The 20875-nt window shown below is 40.3% G+C and overlaps 1 protein-coding gene across 1 annotated transcript in view; it reads right to left on the bottom strand.

Annotated features, from left to right (window-relative positions):
* Nucleotides 1–1257: 1257 nt before the first annotated feature.
* Nucleotides 1258–20875, bottom strand: part of LOC108790873 (caspase-1-A-like) — a 19974-nt gene continuing 356 nt past the window's right edge. The window contains exons 2-10 of the mRNA XM_018561232.1: nucleotides 17757–18017; nucleotides 15567–15626; nucleotides 14524–14583; nucleotides 12360–12427; nucleotides 9383–9562; nucleotides 8305–8539; nucleotides 3836–3970; nucleotides 2909–2976; nucleotides 1258–1358 (exon numbers count right to left, since the gene is read on the bottom strand). Coding sequence (XP_018416734.1) covers nucleotides 1269–1358; nucleotides 2909–2976; nucleotides 3836–3970; nucleotides 8305–8539; nucleotides 9383–9562; nucleotides 12360–12427; nucleotides 14524–14583; nucleotides 15567–15626; nucleotides 17757–18017 — 1157 coding nt within the window. The 3' untranslated portion in view covers nucleotides 1258–1268. The remainder of the gene's footprint in view (nucleotides 1359–2908; nucleotides 2977–3835; nucleotides 3971–8304; nucleotides 8540–9382; nucleotides 9563–12359; nucleotides 12428–14523; nucleotides 14584–15566; nucleotides 15627–17756; nucleotides 18018–20875) is intronic.

Here is a 20875-nt window from a genome sequence, read left to right on the forward strand (position 1 = left end):
AAAGAGGCATGGTAAAAAGATCCCGAGCCTATTTATCCACAAATAAGCCTTAAAGTGACATTAAACCCTCAGATTTTTTAACATATAAACCAATACTGTAATGTGTGGCTTACTGTAATCCATCGTTGTTTCCCTTCTCTTTGCTGCTCTTCCTTTTAAATCTGTATCTGTTCTCATGCTGGGCAGAACTTCTGTTTTGCAGCAGACTGCCTTGTCTATGGAAAGGATACATGGTGTCTGTGTGTAGGTTTGCAACCTGAGCCAGCACTACAGGAAGAGGCAGTCAGCTGCAAAGGGAAGTTCTCCCCCAGCATGAGAAGACATGAGGATTTAAAAGGAAGAACAGCAAACAGAAGGGAAACAACCATGGATTACAGTAAGGTAACATTACAGTATTGTTTTATGTTAAAAAATCTGAGGGTTTAATGTCACTTTAATTACTGTGCCACCAGAGAGAGTATTAATGAGAGACATAAGCCTCAAGACAAAGTGTAATTTAACTATTAACTATTAGGTTAAGTAGGAGTAAAAATGTTCTTAAATTGGTGTCAGTTGGGGGGAAAAATGTCCCTAACATTGGTGTTGGTGGGGGTACATACTGTCCCCTTCATTGCTGTCAGTGGGGGGGGGGGGGGGGGCAGTGCCAGTTGGAGGGTATATTGTCCCTTTTATTTATGTAAATGAAAGGTAAAATATTCCTTTGATTGCTGGCAGGGGCATACTTTTGCTTTTATTGGTCTCAGTTGGGTGTATAGTGTCCCTTTTAATCGTGTTAGTGAGGGGGGGATACTTTCCCTTTCATTGGTGTCAGTTGGGGGGCAGACATACAGTCTATCTCATTAGTGTCACTGAAGGGTGCCGTCAGTGGGAAAGAGGGGGGCGTACTTTTCCTTTCATTGGTGTCAGTGAGGGTGCTTAAGAAAGTCCCTGTCCCTTCAAGCTACTAACAACATTTTGAGAAATGTCACTAACAGACGAATTGTAGGTCAAATTTGAAACCGTAGGATATCCATAGCAATATAACAAGACTGCTATTGTTGGACAATGCAAAACAATTACATATACTCACAATATTGTAAAATTGAAATAATTTATGGCATATGATTCTATATACAGTAGGCACTTTTAAAACTAGGTCATTTGTTCGTATCAAATATTCTAGCCCTGACAGTGTGACACCACAACAAGATGTTGTTACTTATTTAATGAAACATATACTTTTTAATTGTCATAATGCATGTACAAAACGGTTGTAGCAATCTAAATTCCTAATGTCCAGGGAAAAGGTAGAATTTCTTCATGAGTGTTTTCCTCTCCTGTGTAGGCATCTGTACCTTGTCCTTGAAGGAAAACTGAACCTATGGAGAAATAAAGGTACAAGTTCAAGTATGCAAATTTCCTTTTCTAGAGTACATTTCATTTACTATAATACAGTATACAAAGCTGTTGAAAAACTATTACTTGCTGCTAAACTTCTCACTTAGGGTAATTTGCAGTAATGCTCAGACCAAAGTGAGATTGTTTGGTGAAATATCTCTCCTGAGTTTCTCATCTCACTAACAAGGACTTCTTAAGCAAGTATTGAGTGACTGTTACTATGAGAGGCGAGAGAAGCAGAATTGTAAAAGCAGTAAAATTATATCACTAACCTCTCAGCTGGGGCTGTGAGAGTATCTACCTTTCAGATTGTAGCAGGTACAGAGTTTAAGCTCATTAAAAATTATCCAAAAAATACTATATAGCAGTTATTGCTCAAATAGTGGATATGATTTGTAAATGCTGTGCTTTTTAGATTGCACATGCAGCTGTGTGCAAGTAAGCACACAATTATTGCTCCCACACACACACCACATTAATTATGGAACTCAGACCACACTCTCATAAAGTCTGTTCCTATCCATCATTCAGTACAACCAGACCACTGTGCTCTGAGTATAAGCAGCAACCCTCAAAGGTGCAGTCTGACTTGCCCCTTATGAGTTAGCCCTCGTTCACACCTGAGCGTTTTGTAGCGCGTTCTACACTCGACGAACGCTCTACAAAACGCTCAAAAATATAAATCCCATTGTATTCAATGGTCTCGTTCCCACCTTGGTGTATTTCCGCCCGTCCCTAACGCGCTACAAAACGGCCCACGCCTGAAAAGGTACATGTACTACTTTGGGCCATTTTGTTGCGCGTTTCCATTGGGATTACAGCCAAGTAGCCTTCGGAAACGCGCGTTTGTCACGCAACTTTTTTTTACCGCAAATCGCAGTAAAAAAATGCGCGACGGCCGCGCATATGCAATACGCCTAGGTGTGAACGGGACCTTAGAGCTAGAGACCTCCACTCAGCAGAGAATGTGAACTTTGCTTAGTGGAAGACTCTAGTTCTGATTTGCCAAGGGATGTGTTTGAACGGAACTTACATACAGAGTGCAGTGACCAAGCTCTGCTGCATAAAAATGGGGGACTGACTTTTTACTATGGCTCTGGGCTGCTTTAGAAATAAATGGTAAGACTCTGCTCAGTTTGCAAGGATGGAAGCTATTTTTTCAAATTCATAGGCGCGTTCACTTGGGTTTTAAGGGCTATGCTACACAGAAAATTTTAATAACTTGTTACTGAGAGATTTGCTGACGGCATCCTCATTAGACTAGAGCTACACAGTATACAGTACTACAATAGTACTAGAAGCATTAGTGATTGATCACAAGGAGTAATGATTGATCATTAATGCTTCCCTATGAATGATTGAAGTATTGTGTGATTATACAAGGCTGAGCATTACTAAATGTTACTTGTGTAGTTTAATCCATGTGTATGCTTTCTTTCCCCCAACATTTTCCCAATTAAATATATTGCAGGATCATTTCCCATTAGGTTAGAAACTTGACATATAAAAAAAAAAAAAAAAAAATTTAATTTTTCATGTGCTCAATCAGACGTAGAATGAACAAGGAGCCTTTTTGGGTATCTCTCCAGGAAAGAGTGTCTAAATCCATGAATATAAAGTCACAAATTCTTATGGTTGCTAATGTCTAAACAATTTAAATAAATATATTGCTTTTTCAGAAAGTACATTTTCTGGATCCAGTGAAATGTTGCATCTTAAGTACCAACTGTATGCTTTTACTAAGGTATTGGTGAAAATGACATTGTGCCAGAAAAAGATTGGCGGTTGTTGAGGAATGCGGATTGTAGCATATGACATCTAATTTTGGCGCATTGCATATCAAATAAACCAAACAGTGCTTCAAGCTCTTAGCAACCTGTGACGCTCTGTCCAGCTTCCAGCCCACTGACATCATTGGTTACGAGGGATCTGAGTGGGCGTTCTGGCTGTCGTCCCGCTGAGCTCCAGGCAAGTGTTGTCAGTGAGCTGGGTGGGACTGGACAGAGATCCGCTGACAGCACGGCTCTCGGTCTGTCTAACACAGGCGTCAGTCCCACTGAATCTACCTCATAGCACCTCCCCCAGCACTATTAGTAGCACCAGCTGCCACCCCCCCCCGCACTATCAGCGGCATTCTCAGCAGCACTCGAAACCACACAAACCCCCTCCCTCGGGCGGGATTTAGGGTAGGGACAGACGGCCCTGTTTATCCTTTTATCCTTACAGATTCACTTTAAGTAATAGTCCTCGAAAACTGTTATTTTCTTCTTACATGTGCCTTACATGGTGGATTTCACACCTTCTGCATGTCATGGTCTGCAGGAATCTTTCAAAATATCTGGATATTAAGTAATTTACACTAACAAACCCAAAATAAATACTGATTTTTTTTTTTTTATTCTACATGATATATTATAATACATTTAATAAGAGAGTAATGATAAAGATGAGTTGGTACCTGGGGTAGTAGAACAAAAGCAAATGAAGTCACGTTCCTTCTGAAGCATTCGCATTGCATCGCTTTCCAAGCTTTCCTGGACCGCACTAGGAAGGGCACAAGCACTGTCCGCTACCAACACTTGACCTTTATCCCCTGAATCAAAAAATACATGAATAAATCCATATTGCAGTAAGGATTAGTAAGAATACTGCACCGCTCAAAGATAAAATACATGTAAGTAAACTGTATTACTGCGCAATATATTTGTAATTCTGTTTAGCCAGTCAAATGATTCTCACTTCTCTGTCACACTTAATGGCTAGTGTCACAGTCTGGGAACTGGGGCACTAGGGAACGTATGCTCCAGGGTTAACAGAGCTCCAGGGTAGGCTGAGCTGAAAAGATGCCTGTCATGCAGGTCACAGTGAACCCAGGGACTGAGGTGACTATATGTTATTGGGGGCGTGCTAGAGGCGCAGGGTATTCACCAGAGCCCCATAAGGTGGGGATGTTATGCTGCAGGACAACTCTCAGGCGGGCAGGGGTGAAGTCTGTTACACACTGATGATCAAGAATACAGGATACTGAGGAAATCAGAGGAGGAAGTCCATACATAAAGGTGATAAGAACACTGATTTACAAAAGGGAGTCAGTAACGGCATGGCTGGCCAGGATACTCAGAAGAGGCTGGCTGAAAGAAATAGGCCGTCACACAAGAGCTGGATAGAGACTCACTGGAAGAGCACAGGTGCAAAGAGCTCACAGTAGATAGTGATAGCAATCCACTTGCTGGAAGTGCAGGATCTCAATAGGAGCACGGAGGAACCCGAAGGAGACACAGGAAACAGCAACACTGGTCAGCAGCAGTTTGCAGGGATCCTTAAGGAAACAAGTTCCAAGGGACACAAAAGGGATCTGGCCAAATGTTGCTCAAACACCAAGCAACAAGTGCACGGGCCTTTTAAACACAGAGGTTCAGGGCGGATTGGCAGGAAGACGAGTATCACAGACGGGGGGGGGCAAAATATCGCACTGGATCAATGCACGGGGAACTCTTGACAGCTAGGAAGTCAAGTCCTGTTTCAGCTTTACAACTTCCTGAATAATGTGTTTGATGATGAGAATTAATTGTCTAATGAGTAGGCTGGAGATGAACAGATGACCCAGGAAGTTGCAAAGCTGAACCAGGAAAAATAGATGTCTCCGGTTTTGATCTGTAATGTTTAAATCACAAGATGGGATAAACAGAATTTCAAATCCTTGGGGATGTAAATGGTTATATTTTACTCATGTGTTCAGCTCTAATGACTTTTCAGTATTGAATTTAAAATAAAATGAATGAGAACTTCAGAACGCATACGCTCTAATCTTCCCTCATCCTTGCCATGTTTTTCTACTTGCTCTTACTATCAAACATTTAGGGGTTGATTTACTAACCTTATAAACACGCCACGAATAAGTATACACCTCTGTAGTGTGTTCCCTCCCAGCATGATCTATGGGTGGAATCTAGACACCTTTGTAGTGTGTACACACCCAGCAGGTGTGTTGTGCAAAGCCCTGCATGAATTGCAAGGTGATGTTGTGTAAATTAGCTCTATGTTGTTGTGCTTGCGTTGATGAATGCAGGAATGTAAATGCATGAGCTAACCATTTTTGTCTAAACTGTGAAGCAGCATTATATATGCATAATGTGCATGATTTTTCCATATATGGCATTAGTGGAAATATGCTTTTAGAGACTTTTTGGTTGATAAATACATTTTGCTGTGTAAAAATCACACGCACCTAGTGCGTGCGTGTGTTTAGGTTAGTAAATCACCCCCTTATTGTCACATATTTTATGTTCACCAAGTTCCACACCCATTAGTACATATACAGTACTTATATACTATTTGTAAATGATTATATTTTAGTCTGACTAACAAATGATGGTAATACTAAGAATAAACTGTAACTATATTATTTACCTGATACCAAGTAATTGTCATCCATCTTAAGCTCATAAGAATAAAATATGTAAATAATAATGTATACTTAGTTTACTAGCAAACATTAATTGCCTGGATGTTATGCATACCTATTGGCTTCCATACTTTCTAAGTCACTGCCTTGGAACAAGTGCAGATCAGAGAAGAAGGAGAGAAAGTCGCTGTCCTTTTGTACAGATTTGGTTAGGTCAGTGACCTAACCAAAGTATAGAATCAAGAAGGTCAGCATGACAGCCAAGCAACAAGCTGCTTAAGCTGAATAAGATGCTTATTCGTGGTGATGAGCAGCCAAAACTGTAACAGCCAACTGTGATGGATCTGATGGATAATGTGCAATCCATGCACTACTCATAACACCCAGGGGACAGTCAAAATGGTCTCTAGGAAGCTGCATACATGTGCTATTATCTTGCTTACAATATCATGTATTTCATTCTGTCCAAATCTGTATTTGTATACAGATTCCTTTTCTTACAAAAGTTATTCTGATGGTTCTTAACAAGAGCCACTTTAACTAAACCTTTCTGTAAAGAGCTAAGTGCAAACTGGAAGTCATTAAATGTTAAAATTGTTTTACAAAGTGGAAAAGCCAACACAGAAGATTTATAACCTAAAGACAAAAACTGTAACTAATAACAAATAAAAACTAGCAATAAAAATTAGTTCAAATGTAAAGAATCCTGTGCAGAGAGAATTATGTAAACTAGGGATGCACCGATGCCACTTTTTTAAGACAGAGTACGAGTACCGATACTTTTGATCAAGTACTCGCAGATACCAATTACCGATACTTTTTCTTAAAGGGACAGGTCAAATTTTTTCTAAAGCAATACAAACTAATGCTTTAAGGTCACTTTCTTAATATTATGATTCATGAGATGACGAGGGAGCATGACGCCGGCTTCCCGGGCCAATCAGAATGCCGGGCGCTGCGTCATTACCCGCTCCCCGACTTCCTGATTGGCCGGGAAGTCAGCTCCATGCTCTCTCATCACAAGTGACGAGAGAGCATGGAGCCGTTTCCTGGCCAATCAGGAAACCGGGCAGCGTGTACTGATGTGCTGCCCGGCTTCCTGATACAGGAAGTACTTGTGCTAGGTATCGTAGCATTTGGGCAAGTACGAGTACTCGATACTAGTATCGGTATCGGTGCATCCCTAATGTAAACCTTAACTACTGATATTTCATGTTAAAAATGCTTTCTGTGTGGCTGTCTTCCTCATGTAGTGGATTCAATACAATCAGTCACCATCAAGTATGTAAAACAAGACATCAATGGCTGAATAAATGTCCCATGCCTTTGAAAGTCAGGCACATCTTTAATAGGGATGAGCCGAACACCCCCGTGTTCGGTTCTAATTCGAACAATTAGGCTGCTTTAGCCCTTTGTTTATTAATGCTACCACTTATAGCCCAGTCATAAAGGACAAAAGGCCAGGCATATCAGTGTAGTTTATATTTTTACAGCCCCCTAATGCCACCATTCACCGTATACATTTATATATTTGTCACACCCCATTGGCACAATCCTCCTTTTACTGGCACTGCAGGTAAAATCTGAAATGAAGTTCAAGTAAAATAACAGATACACCATAAAACCTAAGGTTTGTGGGCACCTGACCATCACATCTACACTATATGGCCAAACGTATGTGGCCACCACATCAAATTATTATGTTCAGGTGTTTCCAGTGAAGGGTACTGTTGATACTACAGCATACAAAGATATTTTAGGCAATTTTGTGCTTCCAACCTTGTGGCAGCAGTGTGGGGAAGACCTTTCTCTTTTGCAGCATGACTGGGCCCCTGTGCACAAAACCAGTTTCATAAAGATAGGTTTGATGAGTTAAGAGCCCTGTACTCAACCCGACTGAATAGCCCTGGGATGAATTGGAATTCAGATTTCAAGCCAGGGCTTCCCATCCAACATCAGTAGCCTTTTTGGCTGAATGGACACACATTACCTTAAGCACACTACAAAAAATTGTAAAAGCCTTCCAAGAAGAGCGGAGGTTGCCATAGCCACAAAAGGCAGGGAGGTTTAAATAGATGTACAAAAAGCTCAGATGGGTATGATAGTCAGATTTTCCAAAAAATCTGGAGCAGCTGTGTATAGCAGCCAATCAACATCCACCTCTCATTTTCAAAGCTTAACTAAACAAATTGAAGAGAGAAGCTGATTGGTTGCCATAGGCAACTGCTCTAGATTTTGTCTGTTCTAGTTTTGATAAATTCCCCATAGTGTATTTGTAGGGAGCCCTAATTGTTTATACACGGCTGTTGGAAACAGCTTCTTTTTTTTTTTTTAAAGCAGTTATATGAGGTACAGCATGTATGTGAGAAAATATGCTACAACTGATAAAATCACTTTGGAATTAATACTTTTAAGCTTTAAACCCAGGGTATCACTGACACTGATCCACCAGTTAGTAATTTACCAAACTCTGATCGGCCTTTTAAGGATGTCTGCTAAAATACCAGAGCACTTTTACTTACCCCCACGACAGGCTTGAATAATTATAACTTTTGGTTTATCTCGCAGGACGCGGCAGTTCACATTGTTGAAGGTAGTGAAGATCTCATCAACATGTAGCATATTGTTTGTCTCCTCCTCAGAGTCAGTTCCACATATGACATCTCTCTGACCATGAGACATAAATACTATGAAGGTGCTATCTGAGGTGATGTGTTCCTGCTCAGCAGCAAACATTCTCATTGTGTCCCGCATCTCCTGCAAGAATGTCATAGAGAAATAGTTAAGATGTGATGGAAACAAATACTACTTCTGTCATCTCACTGGGCTTCATATATAAAAGCTGAAGGAAATTAAGGTGAAATACTAAAATTAGATAAAGGATTCCCTTTCTTCAGTATTAAAATACCACTATGGCCAAACCTTTTTTTGGCCATAGTTCTCTTTAAGGTCACAGTAGGACATTTACTAATGTCATGTCAGCTACAGTGTCACACGTTGGCTCTAACTATGGGGATACATGTATTTCAGTCTCCCCATAGTTCTCCTTTAATTCTAAAAGTAACTTTATTGTGTCAGTGTAAAATAAGTACAGTGTAAAATAATTGACAGCCTTCTTTATCCAAAGTTCTTTTAAACATATGTAGGGGTTTCCTAAAGCAGAAAGCAGTGGCAATGGATTCTCCACCTGACAAACTAGAAGTATGCCTCAGGTGTGACATGTAAGCTCTGTCCTAACAGGTTATCTTTAAAATGTAACTTTAGTATTCCAGCAAATTGCCCCACTCAGTGTGGTACACAGTATGCTTACACTTACAGATACCAGAAAGGTCGAGAGGGGTGAATATCTCCCCATAACCTCCACCAGAAGGCCCATCAACTCTCTGATATCAGTGTTTTCAATCTAAGTGGTGTGAAGAAAACCCTCTTCCCTTAATGGGGGTAACTATAGCACTCAGGAATGTTCAAAGAAACTACATATACATTATATTTATATGGCCTAAAACAATATTTTGGCAACAATGCAAACAATGAAAATAGATTAAGGCACTACTAAACAATTTCCAAAGGCCTAAAAAAAAAATCAGCAAAGTGAATTACCCGCACTGTCAGGTTGGTTCTTTTAAGAACTTTGTATCCGAGCCCTTCTAACAGTTGCTCCATCCCTTTCACATCATGCTCTGCTCCATGGCGTTCTTTAAGATAACAATTATCAAACTTGTCATTGCAAATGATCAGAGCACGGCGTGTACGTTCCTTCTGAGGCAGGATAGGGTACTTCTATATGGGAGTAGACATTAAAATAGAGGTGTGATAATATCATGGCCAACAAGAAAGGAAACACATTATATCAATGTCATTTTGTTTTCTTTTCAATTTCACAGTCAAGCATTTAGACTAATAACGACCAACATTCTGAAATACCCAAATAGGATAATAACTAACCAATGTGCACCAGTCAACCAATTTACCTGAAAGTGAACCAACTATCAGTATGGACTAAATATTAATACCATCTCATGAACAAAGAACATTATTCATGAGATGAAACTTGCAATTATGCAAATGCAATCAACACATGGTTGCTATTAACTGCCTCCGGGCCGGCCGTAGTAGAAAAACGGCCGGCCAGGACCTTCCTCGATCTGAGCGGGCGTCTCAGACTATGTGGATTGGAGCAACATTCATCATATTTACCCCCAGATAATTTTTGTACGAGTCATTCTGAATTGAGAAAGCTGGTTGGATGTCCAGTGAAACATCTTCAAGAAAAATACAGCAAGTCCAGTTGCCTTTACTTATTTTTTTTTACAGATATACCATGACCTGGATAAATGATAACCTTCACAGACACACTTTAATACCATTCCTAAAGGGACCCCGTTCTTGGGAAGCCTGGAAGCAAGCAGGGGTAAAAATGGATCTGGGTAGGAAGGTTTAGGTATACTTATATATTATATCACTCAAAAGATTTGGACGTGATTGTATTGTTAAATATTTAATATATGTATTTAAATAAAGCTGTGTTTCATTCGATGTCTGTATATACAGTTACTGTTACAGTACTGTTCATACACAGTTGTCTTTCTCTTTCGCTGACAGCCACTTTAGGAGAACTTCAATAATCACTAATATCAATAATACTTTTCTTAAAAATGAGCCTGCACTGGGTGCGTTTGGGAATAGTTCTCTTGTGCTACAGATTACAGCAAAAAGGAATGGCGTGGACTGGTGTTCTCCAACCACATCTAGATAAAAAAACTAACGTAATAAGCAGGTAGGATGTGTTCACTATATGCATCTGAAAGTTTACTTTTCAGTTATGACTGGGGCATACCTATAACTTTAGTGTATGCTTGCATTCAATTTAAAAAAACAAACAATAAAGTAAAAACAAATCAACCTTAAAATCAACAACTTTAGCATGATCAATTGTTGAACATTTATGTCATAAACATGTCAAGTCGATCTGGCCTCATATGTATGTTTTGTGCCCTGTGGAGACACCTCAAGAGCTGATTTAACTGTGGGAGGCAAATAGAGATCAGTGAAGTAATGCATCCAAAGCAATCATTTTTTTCCTTAAGAATACTTTGCCAAACAGTGTGTTCAAAAGTTGGAGGTAGACCATAGTCACAATTACTTCCCAGCCTAATCATTCTCTGCAAGCTCATCCTATGTCTGTGTGCACCTTTGACTGGAATAAAAGGGGTCCCCTCACTAAAGTGGTCATTGGTAATGTGCAAGTTTACATTTCTGGAATTTTTGTCTCTATGAAATGCTAATTTTCCTAATCGTACAGCACAGGGCACAGGATCTTTATTCTTAACCCTGGGTTACATGCAGCTACCTTCAGGTGATTGGAGGCAAAAAAAAGCTAAAGGAACAACCCCCATATAACCCCTCCCTCTTCCTTCAGAGCCTCAGTTTTTTTACTTGTGTCCTTAGGTGATGAACATTGTCTCCCTACTGAGAGAAGCTAACCTCCTTTTTGTATGAACTTTTCTTTTTCTTCAAGATTCTTCTAGCAAGACAGCTGCTGTATAGCCACTGCGGTTCCTCTTTTTAGCAGTTTTCAAGATCAGTTGAACCCAGATCCGTCTGGAGGAAGGTGCAGGGTTAACCTATAATGTTGCTCCAGACACTGGATCCTGTGTGGGCCCTCACCCTGTAACATGGAGCATTTACCTTGAGTCAGTCACAGGTGCTATAAAGATCCATGTTGTAGGCTATCTGGATGATCACCTCCTGAAGGATCAGTCGACCCAAGTTCTGCCAGCCAATGTCCGGTGGCTGACAATAATGATTTAGTGGGATTCTCAATCTTCAGAAATATTCCCTGGATCTGAATCACTGATTGGAGTGCCTGGATTTGGACACTGCCCTTTTCAGGGTCTTTCTTGCACAAGATAAGCTACATTCCCTTCACTCACAAGTGGGTCTGATGAAAGCCTCATTTGAGGCAGTTCTGTATGCCCGTTTCATACCAAGCAACTCAATATCCAGAAGTTGTGCAGATAAAAGAGATGTGGATTTCATCCTTGTGCCTTCGCAGTGGATGCTCTGGTGTCTACGTGGGATCAGTTCAACCGCTTCTCCCTCGCCTATTCTGAAGCATGGAGATGGAGGGCATTCCGGTGATTCTCAGTGCACTGGACTGGCCCAGGGGGATGCATTATTTGGACATTGTCAAACTCCTAGCAGACTTCATGTTAGCCCTTCCGGACAACTAATATATTCTGTCTTGGACACCAGTTCTCCATCCTCCATGACTGAGAAAATTACTTTGGATTTTTAGCTTGAGTGAAGGGACAAAGCAGCATAAATTATACAATTTAGATTTGCTCTTGTAGCTGTACATGACACCTACAGGCTAATTCGATAAGCAGCGAGGCTAAGTACTAGGTGCAAAATGTATAACTACTAATCAAAAACTCTAATTACTGAAGTCAGAACAGTACAAGATGGTTCTGATTGGATGTTTTGGGTACTGCACTTTTCATTTAGAGCATTGCAGAGTTTATTGAATAAGCTTGTCAGAGTTAAAACAAATGTTCACAATCAATATTATACATACGTTATCCCTTTCTGTTGAGCAAATCCTCTCATATTCCTCCTGTAAACACAGCGTGATGCCATTACTATCTAAAAGTGAAAAGAGTAGGAAACATTAGTCAGTGCTTAAATCTCATATCTACTCCAACACTCTCTGCTAAGCAGGCTTGAGATATCTCTTTAACAGGCGGGTACAAGTGGAAGATAATAAATATGAGCACCTGTTTGTGGTTTCTCTTTTTCAGCAAGTAATAGCTGAACATGTCTGAACCATGAAAAAAAAAAAAATGTTTCTACTTTATGGTTTACAGCCATAAAGCTAGGGGTAGATGTCACAGGAATGCTTACAAAGCCTTACAACAGTGCAAAACATTCATATCACAGATTTAGTATGTAGCATTTATCATGGAAAATAAGTTACTAAAAACATAAAAATGCACCCATGTAACACTGCTAAAGCCCAACTATGGGCTTCAGTTAAATTTACCCATGCACGCCCCCCGCCCCCCCTTTAATTTACCTATGCAGTGCTTCTTTTGTCTAAGAGGATAGGAATAGGTAGAAATACTTACCTTTTTCCTCATTTTCTCAGCAGACTTTTCTCCACTCTCTGATGTCCCAGGATGCGGACAGGCCCTCACTGTCCTCAAGTACAGTGCTGGAGCTGCTGGCCCTGCATTGTGATGACATCAGAGAACTGCACATAGTTGAGCAGTCAAGAAGAGCAGCTTTAGGGGGCTGGTCTTACAAAGAAGAGGAGGCCATCAGTATTGAGGAATAAGGTAAGTATTCCACCTTTTTTTGATCCTCCTAGATTAAACAAGACTTTCTCGCACAGAGCGCCTAAAGGCCTAAGGCCGGCCCTGTGTGTAGGCTGGATCCATTCAGAGAAATTTAAAGACTCCCATTTTGTTAAGCCCCAAAGAAACATATTAAAAAGTATGATAAAAATAAAACTTTTAATCAAAGCTATTAAACTTGTAGGCGCAATATAATTATTCTTATTAAATAAAACAACAGAAGGCAAACAAGTAGTAAACAATAAATGTCAAACTAAAATAGAGTCTATAAAAATAGTGGGAAATTTAGGAGCAGAGTACTAACTACATCATATTTATGCATCTGTAACTAAAGTAAAAAACAGGACGAAGGATAAACAGGCAACCTCTCTCTTGCACTTTACAACCTTTATAGCAAAGAATATTGCATTCTGGCAATTGTAAAACCTGTAACGACAGTATTTCGTATATGTATTCATTTTTTCCACAGGCCTTTATATTTATATGCAGACCAAGCTGCCCAGCAAAAGTGGCAGTTTACAATGGACAGCTTTTACATTTATATGGTTTAAACATATTTTCCAATAGCAAAAAAAAATTTTTGCTGCAAATGTTTAAAAAGTGTTAGCTTGTGTTAAAGAAGTATTGCCAGAAGCTAAAAAATATTGGAAATCATGGAATCCCTCAATGTAATTGTACAGCAATGTGCCTCCTTTGGTCCCTTTTTTGTACTCAAAACAAAAACTGAGCCCAGACCTGCCCACCAGCCGCCTGCTATTTTGGAGGAGAGATAATACAGTAGTATCTGTCGGCTGGTATGCGTTGCTGTGGGCTTCTGCTTTTTTTTTTATGATAGCACTCCTCCTGAGCCCGCCATCATTCACATTAAAACAAGCCAACAGCTACTGATGTAATCTATCTCTCCTGAATTGCTGGCAGCTGGGTCTAGGCTCAGTATTTTCTATCAGTAAAAGGAAGTATTTTCTGTACAAGGATGGTGGCAGAGGAAAGCAGAGAAGGCACAAGGCTGCAACATTAGATGGAGGGCTGCAGAATGAAGATGGGGATGTGGCTTCAGTACTGGCTTTAGCTTCCAATTCAATAAATTGGGCTTCAGCCTGGGGTGGAACTACAGCCAGCACAGACAGGATCACACCTTCTTCTGATCCTCCTGGACTAAACAAGCCTTTACTCATGTAGGTTGGGGGAGGTGCATTGCATGGGTAAATTTTACAGTAGCCTGAAGTGGGGCTTTAACAGAAGAAAAAAGTATGGTTGAACTCGATGGACATGTGTCTTTTTTCAACCTGACTAACTATGAAACTATGATAGAAAAAGTAACCGTCAAAAAAGCCAAGCTGCTCCTCTTCTGCACCTCTTTCCATACTTACACTATGTAGCACTTACCTGTCTGGCTGGGTGGCTTAACCTTCTGTTCCTGTGAGGGCAATGGGAATTCTGAAGGTGCTAAAAATCCAGGAAAAATGTGTATAAATTGAAGTGATACTTAAATAGTGAACACTGACTAATGAAATGGAAATGTACACAAAATTCTGTAAATAGAGGAAAAATACTGTATATTCCTAATGCAATTTCTCTGAATGGATCCAGCAGAAACATTTTAGCATATTGAAAGATTTCTGCAATAGATAGATGGTATTTGGTTGTATATCACTCACTCATTCCTTAATCTATTGAATTATTTCAAAGGATTGTTAAAGTGTAACTGCAAAACACAACTTTCTTCTTTTTCGCTCATTATTTCCAAATAATTTGCTATGGAAAGCGCGGCACCCAACCAGTTACTGAAAATCAATAGCATGAAAAATGCTTCCATTTACCTTCCCAATACCATTAATAAAAATCATGCTGCTACTCTATCACACCTGTTTTAAGTTGGCTTCACACTTATGAATATCAGTACTGCATAGTAAAATATTTAGAATGTCACCCAATGTATGTACAGTAGCTGTACACACCTAGGCTGCAGAACACCACAATCCTCAATGCATTACAAAAATAGTGCAGGGACAGTTCCTTCATCCATTGTTGCAACTCATTCCAAATATACTGGCTCTGGCTGCCTTAAAGAAGAACTCCAGGAATTATTTGTTATTAACCCTTGCAGTGGGGCTACCCTTCAGCCTGTCTCCTTCTCCACAGCACACTGGAATGTTCCTCAGTATTCTTACATCTATGCACAGTGTATAGACATAATACTTCACTTAACCGTTGCACCGGGGGGGGGATGTTTGGGGGTAGCCTCACTACAAGGGTTAATTAAAAAATAACTTCCTGGAGTTGTTTCTTAATGCAATGTATATTTACATGTAACAATCCATGTTAACATGTGTACAGTAACACACTATAATGGTTTTGGAATGTCTCAAAGAGCCCTTCATATTTAAACATTGAAATATTTCATACATATTGAAATATGTAGTACCTACTCTTTTGGCTGGGTGACTCAATCTTTGTTTCTTGCTGGGGCAACGGGTATTCTGTAGGTGCTAAAATACAAGAAAATATAAGTGAATATACAAACTCATACTTGGATAGTAAGCACTGAAATCAGGAAATTTCATTATAAGAAAACTGTCTTGGAGCAGGGCTGGGGAGATGTTCTGCACACTCTAAAGGTCAGGAGACAGCCAGTATTTATTTATTTATTACAGGTATTTATATAGCGCCGACAATTTACGCAGCACTTTATATAGCTGCACATTCACATCAGTCCCTGCCCTCAAGGTGCTTACAATCTAAGGTCCCTATCTCACATCCATACAGGGCCATTTTAGACAGGAGCCAATTAATCTACCAGCATGTCTTTGTAGTGTGGGAGGAGACCGGAGTACCCGGAGGAAACCCTAGCAAGCACAGGGAGAACATGCAAACTTCTTGCAGATAGTGACCTGGCCAGGGATTCGAACCAGGGACCCCAGCGATTAAAGGCTTGGTATTATTATTCATAAGACCCAGCTGGTGGTGTTTCTAGGTGCCTCATAGACAGCCAGTATGCAAAATTGACATTCTCATCTGTTTATATACATATTAATAACAACAAGGACTCCAGACCTCGAATCTGTATGGTGGAGTTCCTGGATCACCACCACCCTGGTTATTATTATATACATTCAGCATGATTTCCATAAGGTATACAATTCTCTCCTCTTGAATCTCTCTTTACCTTTCTGTTGTAGGCCACTTGAGCTTACTACATGACATTTTCTGAAGGACTTTAATCAGAAACAGTGGGAAATTTAGGAGCAGAGTACTAACTGCATTATATTTATGAACAATAAACAGGCAACCTCTGTGTACTATAGGACCTTTACAGCAAATAATATTGTATTCTGGCATATGTATGTGGTTAAAACTTGTAATGATAGTATTCAGTATATATATTCCTTTTTTCCCAGGCCTTTATATATATATTTTCTAAATTTACATGAAGACCAAGCCATCCAGCAAAAGCAGCAGTTAACAATGGACAGCTTTTACATTTATATGGTTTAAACCTTTTTCCAAAAGAAAAAAACCTGTTGCTGTAAATGTATTCAAAGTGTAAGCTGTCATTTAAGATTGTAAGATGGTATTAAATGCTCCAGGGGACCCAGTGCATGTAGCACTTGGTTCCGTTCAAATCTAAACCTTGGTTGCTAAGCTAGAGTGGTTGACAATTCCCCCCCACCCACCACTGCCTGACCATGCTTCTAGCAAGGGCACTAATCTGTAATTAGCTCTGACTGACAGTGCACAGACAGCCTGCACAATCCTTGCCTGCTCTGAAAGCTACCAGGAAAGAACATCTGCATCCCATTTAATTGTGCAGCAATGTGCCTCCTCTGCTACCTTCTTTGTGCAAAAACAAAAACTGAGCCCAGACCCACCCACCAGCTACTTAGTAGGAGAGAGAGGACAGTAGAACAGCAGCTGTCAGCTTGTTTTGTTGTGAATGATGGCGGGCTGGTGAAGAGCACTGTCGTTTACAAAAACACAAGCCTGCAGTAGCTGGAATATGTTGTTGTAGGCTTCTGCTTTTGTTAGCGACAGCACTCCTCAGTCCACCATAATCAGACCGATTATCCAAAATTCCAAACAATTTTTTATCAATTTGTATTAAGGTGACATCACTTTATGAAGGGGAGTACCAGAGCCCCCGAAATGCATTGGTTGTTATACACCAACTTAATATAAACTAGTCAAAAAAAGTTTGAACTTTTGGATCATTGGTTTGGCACTCTCGTTATACTTGTTACTTGTGAACTTCAGACTCTGGGTCTACCAGCTAGGGGTATCCTATTTTCTTGAGATCAGCCTTGCCAGAGCCATTGTGCTGCACACACTGGCCTGACCTTCTACAATCAAGTGACATTAGTATCAGAAATCCAGTGCCTTTGCCATACATGTTCCAGGTTTTTACTGCTGTCTGTTTGACCCATGGAGTGGTTCCCTTCAAATTCTATCCAGCTGCCAGGATAAAACTGAATTGAAAGTGGTTATAATACTAACCCAAGATATATACACTATATACACTAACCCAATATATATGTCACTTTATATTGTAGTACATGGGAAAGCAATATAAGTATTGTATAAGATGCACTTTGAGATACAACTAGAGAACTGCAGAAGGTTACCTGTTATCCCCAGTTTTTCACTAAGCATCAAGTCTCTTTTTGACACTTTCTGGATCATGATGTTGCTAGATTTGTTTCCTTTTTTTCTCACTATATCAATTAGGGCACGCATTTTGTCACTAGGAAGAACGTTTCGTTCATCGATATATTCCACCTCTCCATCGTTTAGTACCTTTTCTTCAAGTAAGTCATCCAGGAGACCCTTTATAAGTGCCTTGTTGCACCCAGCAATCAATCCATTTCGTAGATTATATAGATGATCTGGGAAAACAGTGATATATCATAAAAAACAAGACCTGCAAGTGCAGCACATGGGACAAGTGACAGGATCACTATCTAGCTTAGCCACATTCTTCTGTGACAGCCATAGGAGACTACTGTGCAGTTTGAAACATGCCAGCAACCAACAGTGGGTTTTGGCAGTCATAGCTCACGTGGATTTATATAATTCACTAAATGATAGGATGATAGAAGATTTCAATGTATTACTAAATGCCAAAGTTTGGATAGAGTGGTGATGGATTAGAAACCCTGTCAGGCTTTAATTACTGGGTACCAATTAGGGAGATTCACCCTTTCTACCCATCTACCTCCAAGTGAGAAAACTCAGTCGAGACCTTGGCCCAGCTCCTGCTCTCCCAACTTCACCTACCCTCCTCCTTTGCTTACCTACTTTTTCTACCCAATATATACTGTCCCCCATTTTTTTCCTCTTTCTCCCTTCCCCCTACCTAACCCATTTACCCTAATCAAACTATATTCATACCACATAACTCCTTTCCCCTTACCCCCTCTCCCCTCACTCTTTTATATGCTTTATCTCTAATTCTGGTCACACCTTAGTTACACACTTTTATCTCCACCTATCCAGCTGTTGCTAGCTATAACACAAAACATTTCTTCTATACAATTTGGTAATAGGAATTATGACTTTGATTCGATTTGTGATATTTAATGAACTGATATTAACTACATTACTCTCACTTGTTAACATGTCTCAAGTATGCGCCATTTGTGCAACTGAATGTGTAATTGTTGTGTGGCTGCATTTACTTGAAATTTTCAATAAAAGTTATTATGGAAACAAAAAAAAAGAAAACTGTTGGTTTTCAAAATGAATTTTTTTTTAGTTTAGATATACTTTAAATTTTTGTGCGTTTACATTGCATGAAACGTGATTTAGGGCTTGAAATGTGTGCAGAAACGGAGGTCTCTGCAAGGGTACACAGAAATAAATTGTTTTCTATGTGCCTTGTTCAGACGCATGTGCAGTGCAGAGCTGTGTGGAATTATACAGCATGCCTGCATTTTTCCACCCAGCTGCACACGTGATATAAAAACACATAAACGCAATGCAATGACCAGTGGCGGAACTGCGGCCGGTGCGGGAGCACCGGGGCCTCAGCCTTTGGGTTAGTGTACAAAAAAAGTGTTTAAATTGATCTTGTTACTGCTTTTAACAGCAGGTGATTGCTGTGTAACTTACAATCGATCTGGTGTCTGAACAGCCGCCGGATTGTTTGTACTGTGTGGTACCACCGCAACGGCCACTGGGTCGGTGGGTCTCCCCGCAATGATCAGAGAGAGATTCAGCCGCTGATCTCTCCTCCGATCACTGGACGCGGAAGTGCTGTGTATTACATCACTTCCGGTGTCACTGTACACAGTCTCCTGCTCTCCAGGACAAGAAGCTGGGAAAGCAGATATTGGCTTCCTCAGCTTGTTTGGGGTCTCTAGGTGACATTAGGGGTCTAAAAGACCCCTGATGCCTCCATAAAGAGGACCTGTCACACCCTATCTGCTATTACACAGGGTGCTTGTTAGTCCCCTATGTAATACCAATAGGGTTAGTGTAAAAAAAAAAAAGTGTTTAAAAATTAATGTAACATTAAAAAAAATGGGAAAAAAAATGTTTAAGTCCCCCGCCCGTAGCGCCTACGTGCGAAAAATGACGATTGTGCTGAACATTTTACATATTGCCTCGAACGTCGCAGTGAGAGCAATAATGCAATTTTTTTGCCGATACAGCAACGCATCCCTGCTTTCTTTCCTCCCCGCTGGGGGCTGCTCTGTGTCCCAGCGGGGAGGATAGAAAGTGAGAACCGGCCGAGCGCTGCGGGAGGAGAGCGCTGTTTGTTTTTTTTTTTTTTGGGGGGGGGGGCCCAAAAAAAAAATCTTGCACCAGGGCCCTTTGTTCCTTAGGTCCGCCACTGGCATTGACTGAACATAATATATTAGTTTGTTTTGTTCAGTACCTATATAAGACAGGGTGGCCTTTATAGCAATTTTCTATACTTCTCATATAAAAAGACAGAACAAAAATGCATGTGTCCTGAGGATTTTGCACATCTTATTTGCTCTCCTCCTCAATGTTGCCCTCCTGCTCCTTTCAGCATAATAATCCTCTTCCTTGTCAAAAGGAATTGCACATGGGCCCTACTTGCCTGTGTACTCTCCACTCCTATTTGACAGCTGTCACATTTCTGCATACTCTGCTACTCCAGCTCAAAGTTGCATCCATTTGTATCATTGCTCTCTCCATCACCGCTGTCACTACTCTTCTCTTTCACCTCAGCAATGAAGGTGGCAGGTTCTCTCTATCCTCCATTCACAAATGTCTTGTATTTAATAAACAAATATGTAATTGGAAGAGGAGAGATGATGTCACACCCTTCTCTTTCAGTCACAGAATGGCTTGTATTCTGTAAAAAAAAATAAAAAAAATACTGCTCTGTATATCCCATCACACTCCTGACTGTAGGATCTGTTTGCCTGCTCGCTTGTTTGCTTTGTGATAATGTGAACATATTGGGAAGTTGGTGATTCTTCTTTTCATTGCTTTAAAAAAAAAAAATACAAGACATTTTCTAAAAGGAGGGGCGGGTGATGTGTCCAGAGCACTGTACTGCTCGAGTGGTATCCCTCCCTCTTTTCAGTGCCCGGAAGCTGGCAACTGTGTGCGAGGGAGAGCATGGGGCAAGGTAAGATTTTTATACTTTGCAGGCGCCCTCCACACTTAATACCCATTTTTTTTAATGATAATGTATACATCCAGTGCAGTCTGTAAATGGAACGTGGCTCTAAATAGTATAGACAGGAGTTGTTCTATGGGGTCAAGG

Source organism: Nanorana parkeri, unplaced genomic scaffold, assembly GCF_000935625.1.
Source record: "Nanorana parkeri isolate BGI_ZX_2015 unplaced genomic scaffold, ASM93562v1 scaffold509, whole genome shotgun sequence".
Classification (NCBI taxonomy): domain Eukaryota; kingdom Metazoa; phylum Chordata; class Amphibia; order Anura; family Dicroglossidae; genus Nanorana; species Nanorana parkeri.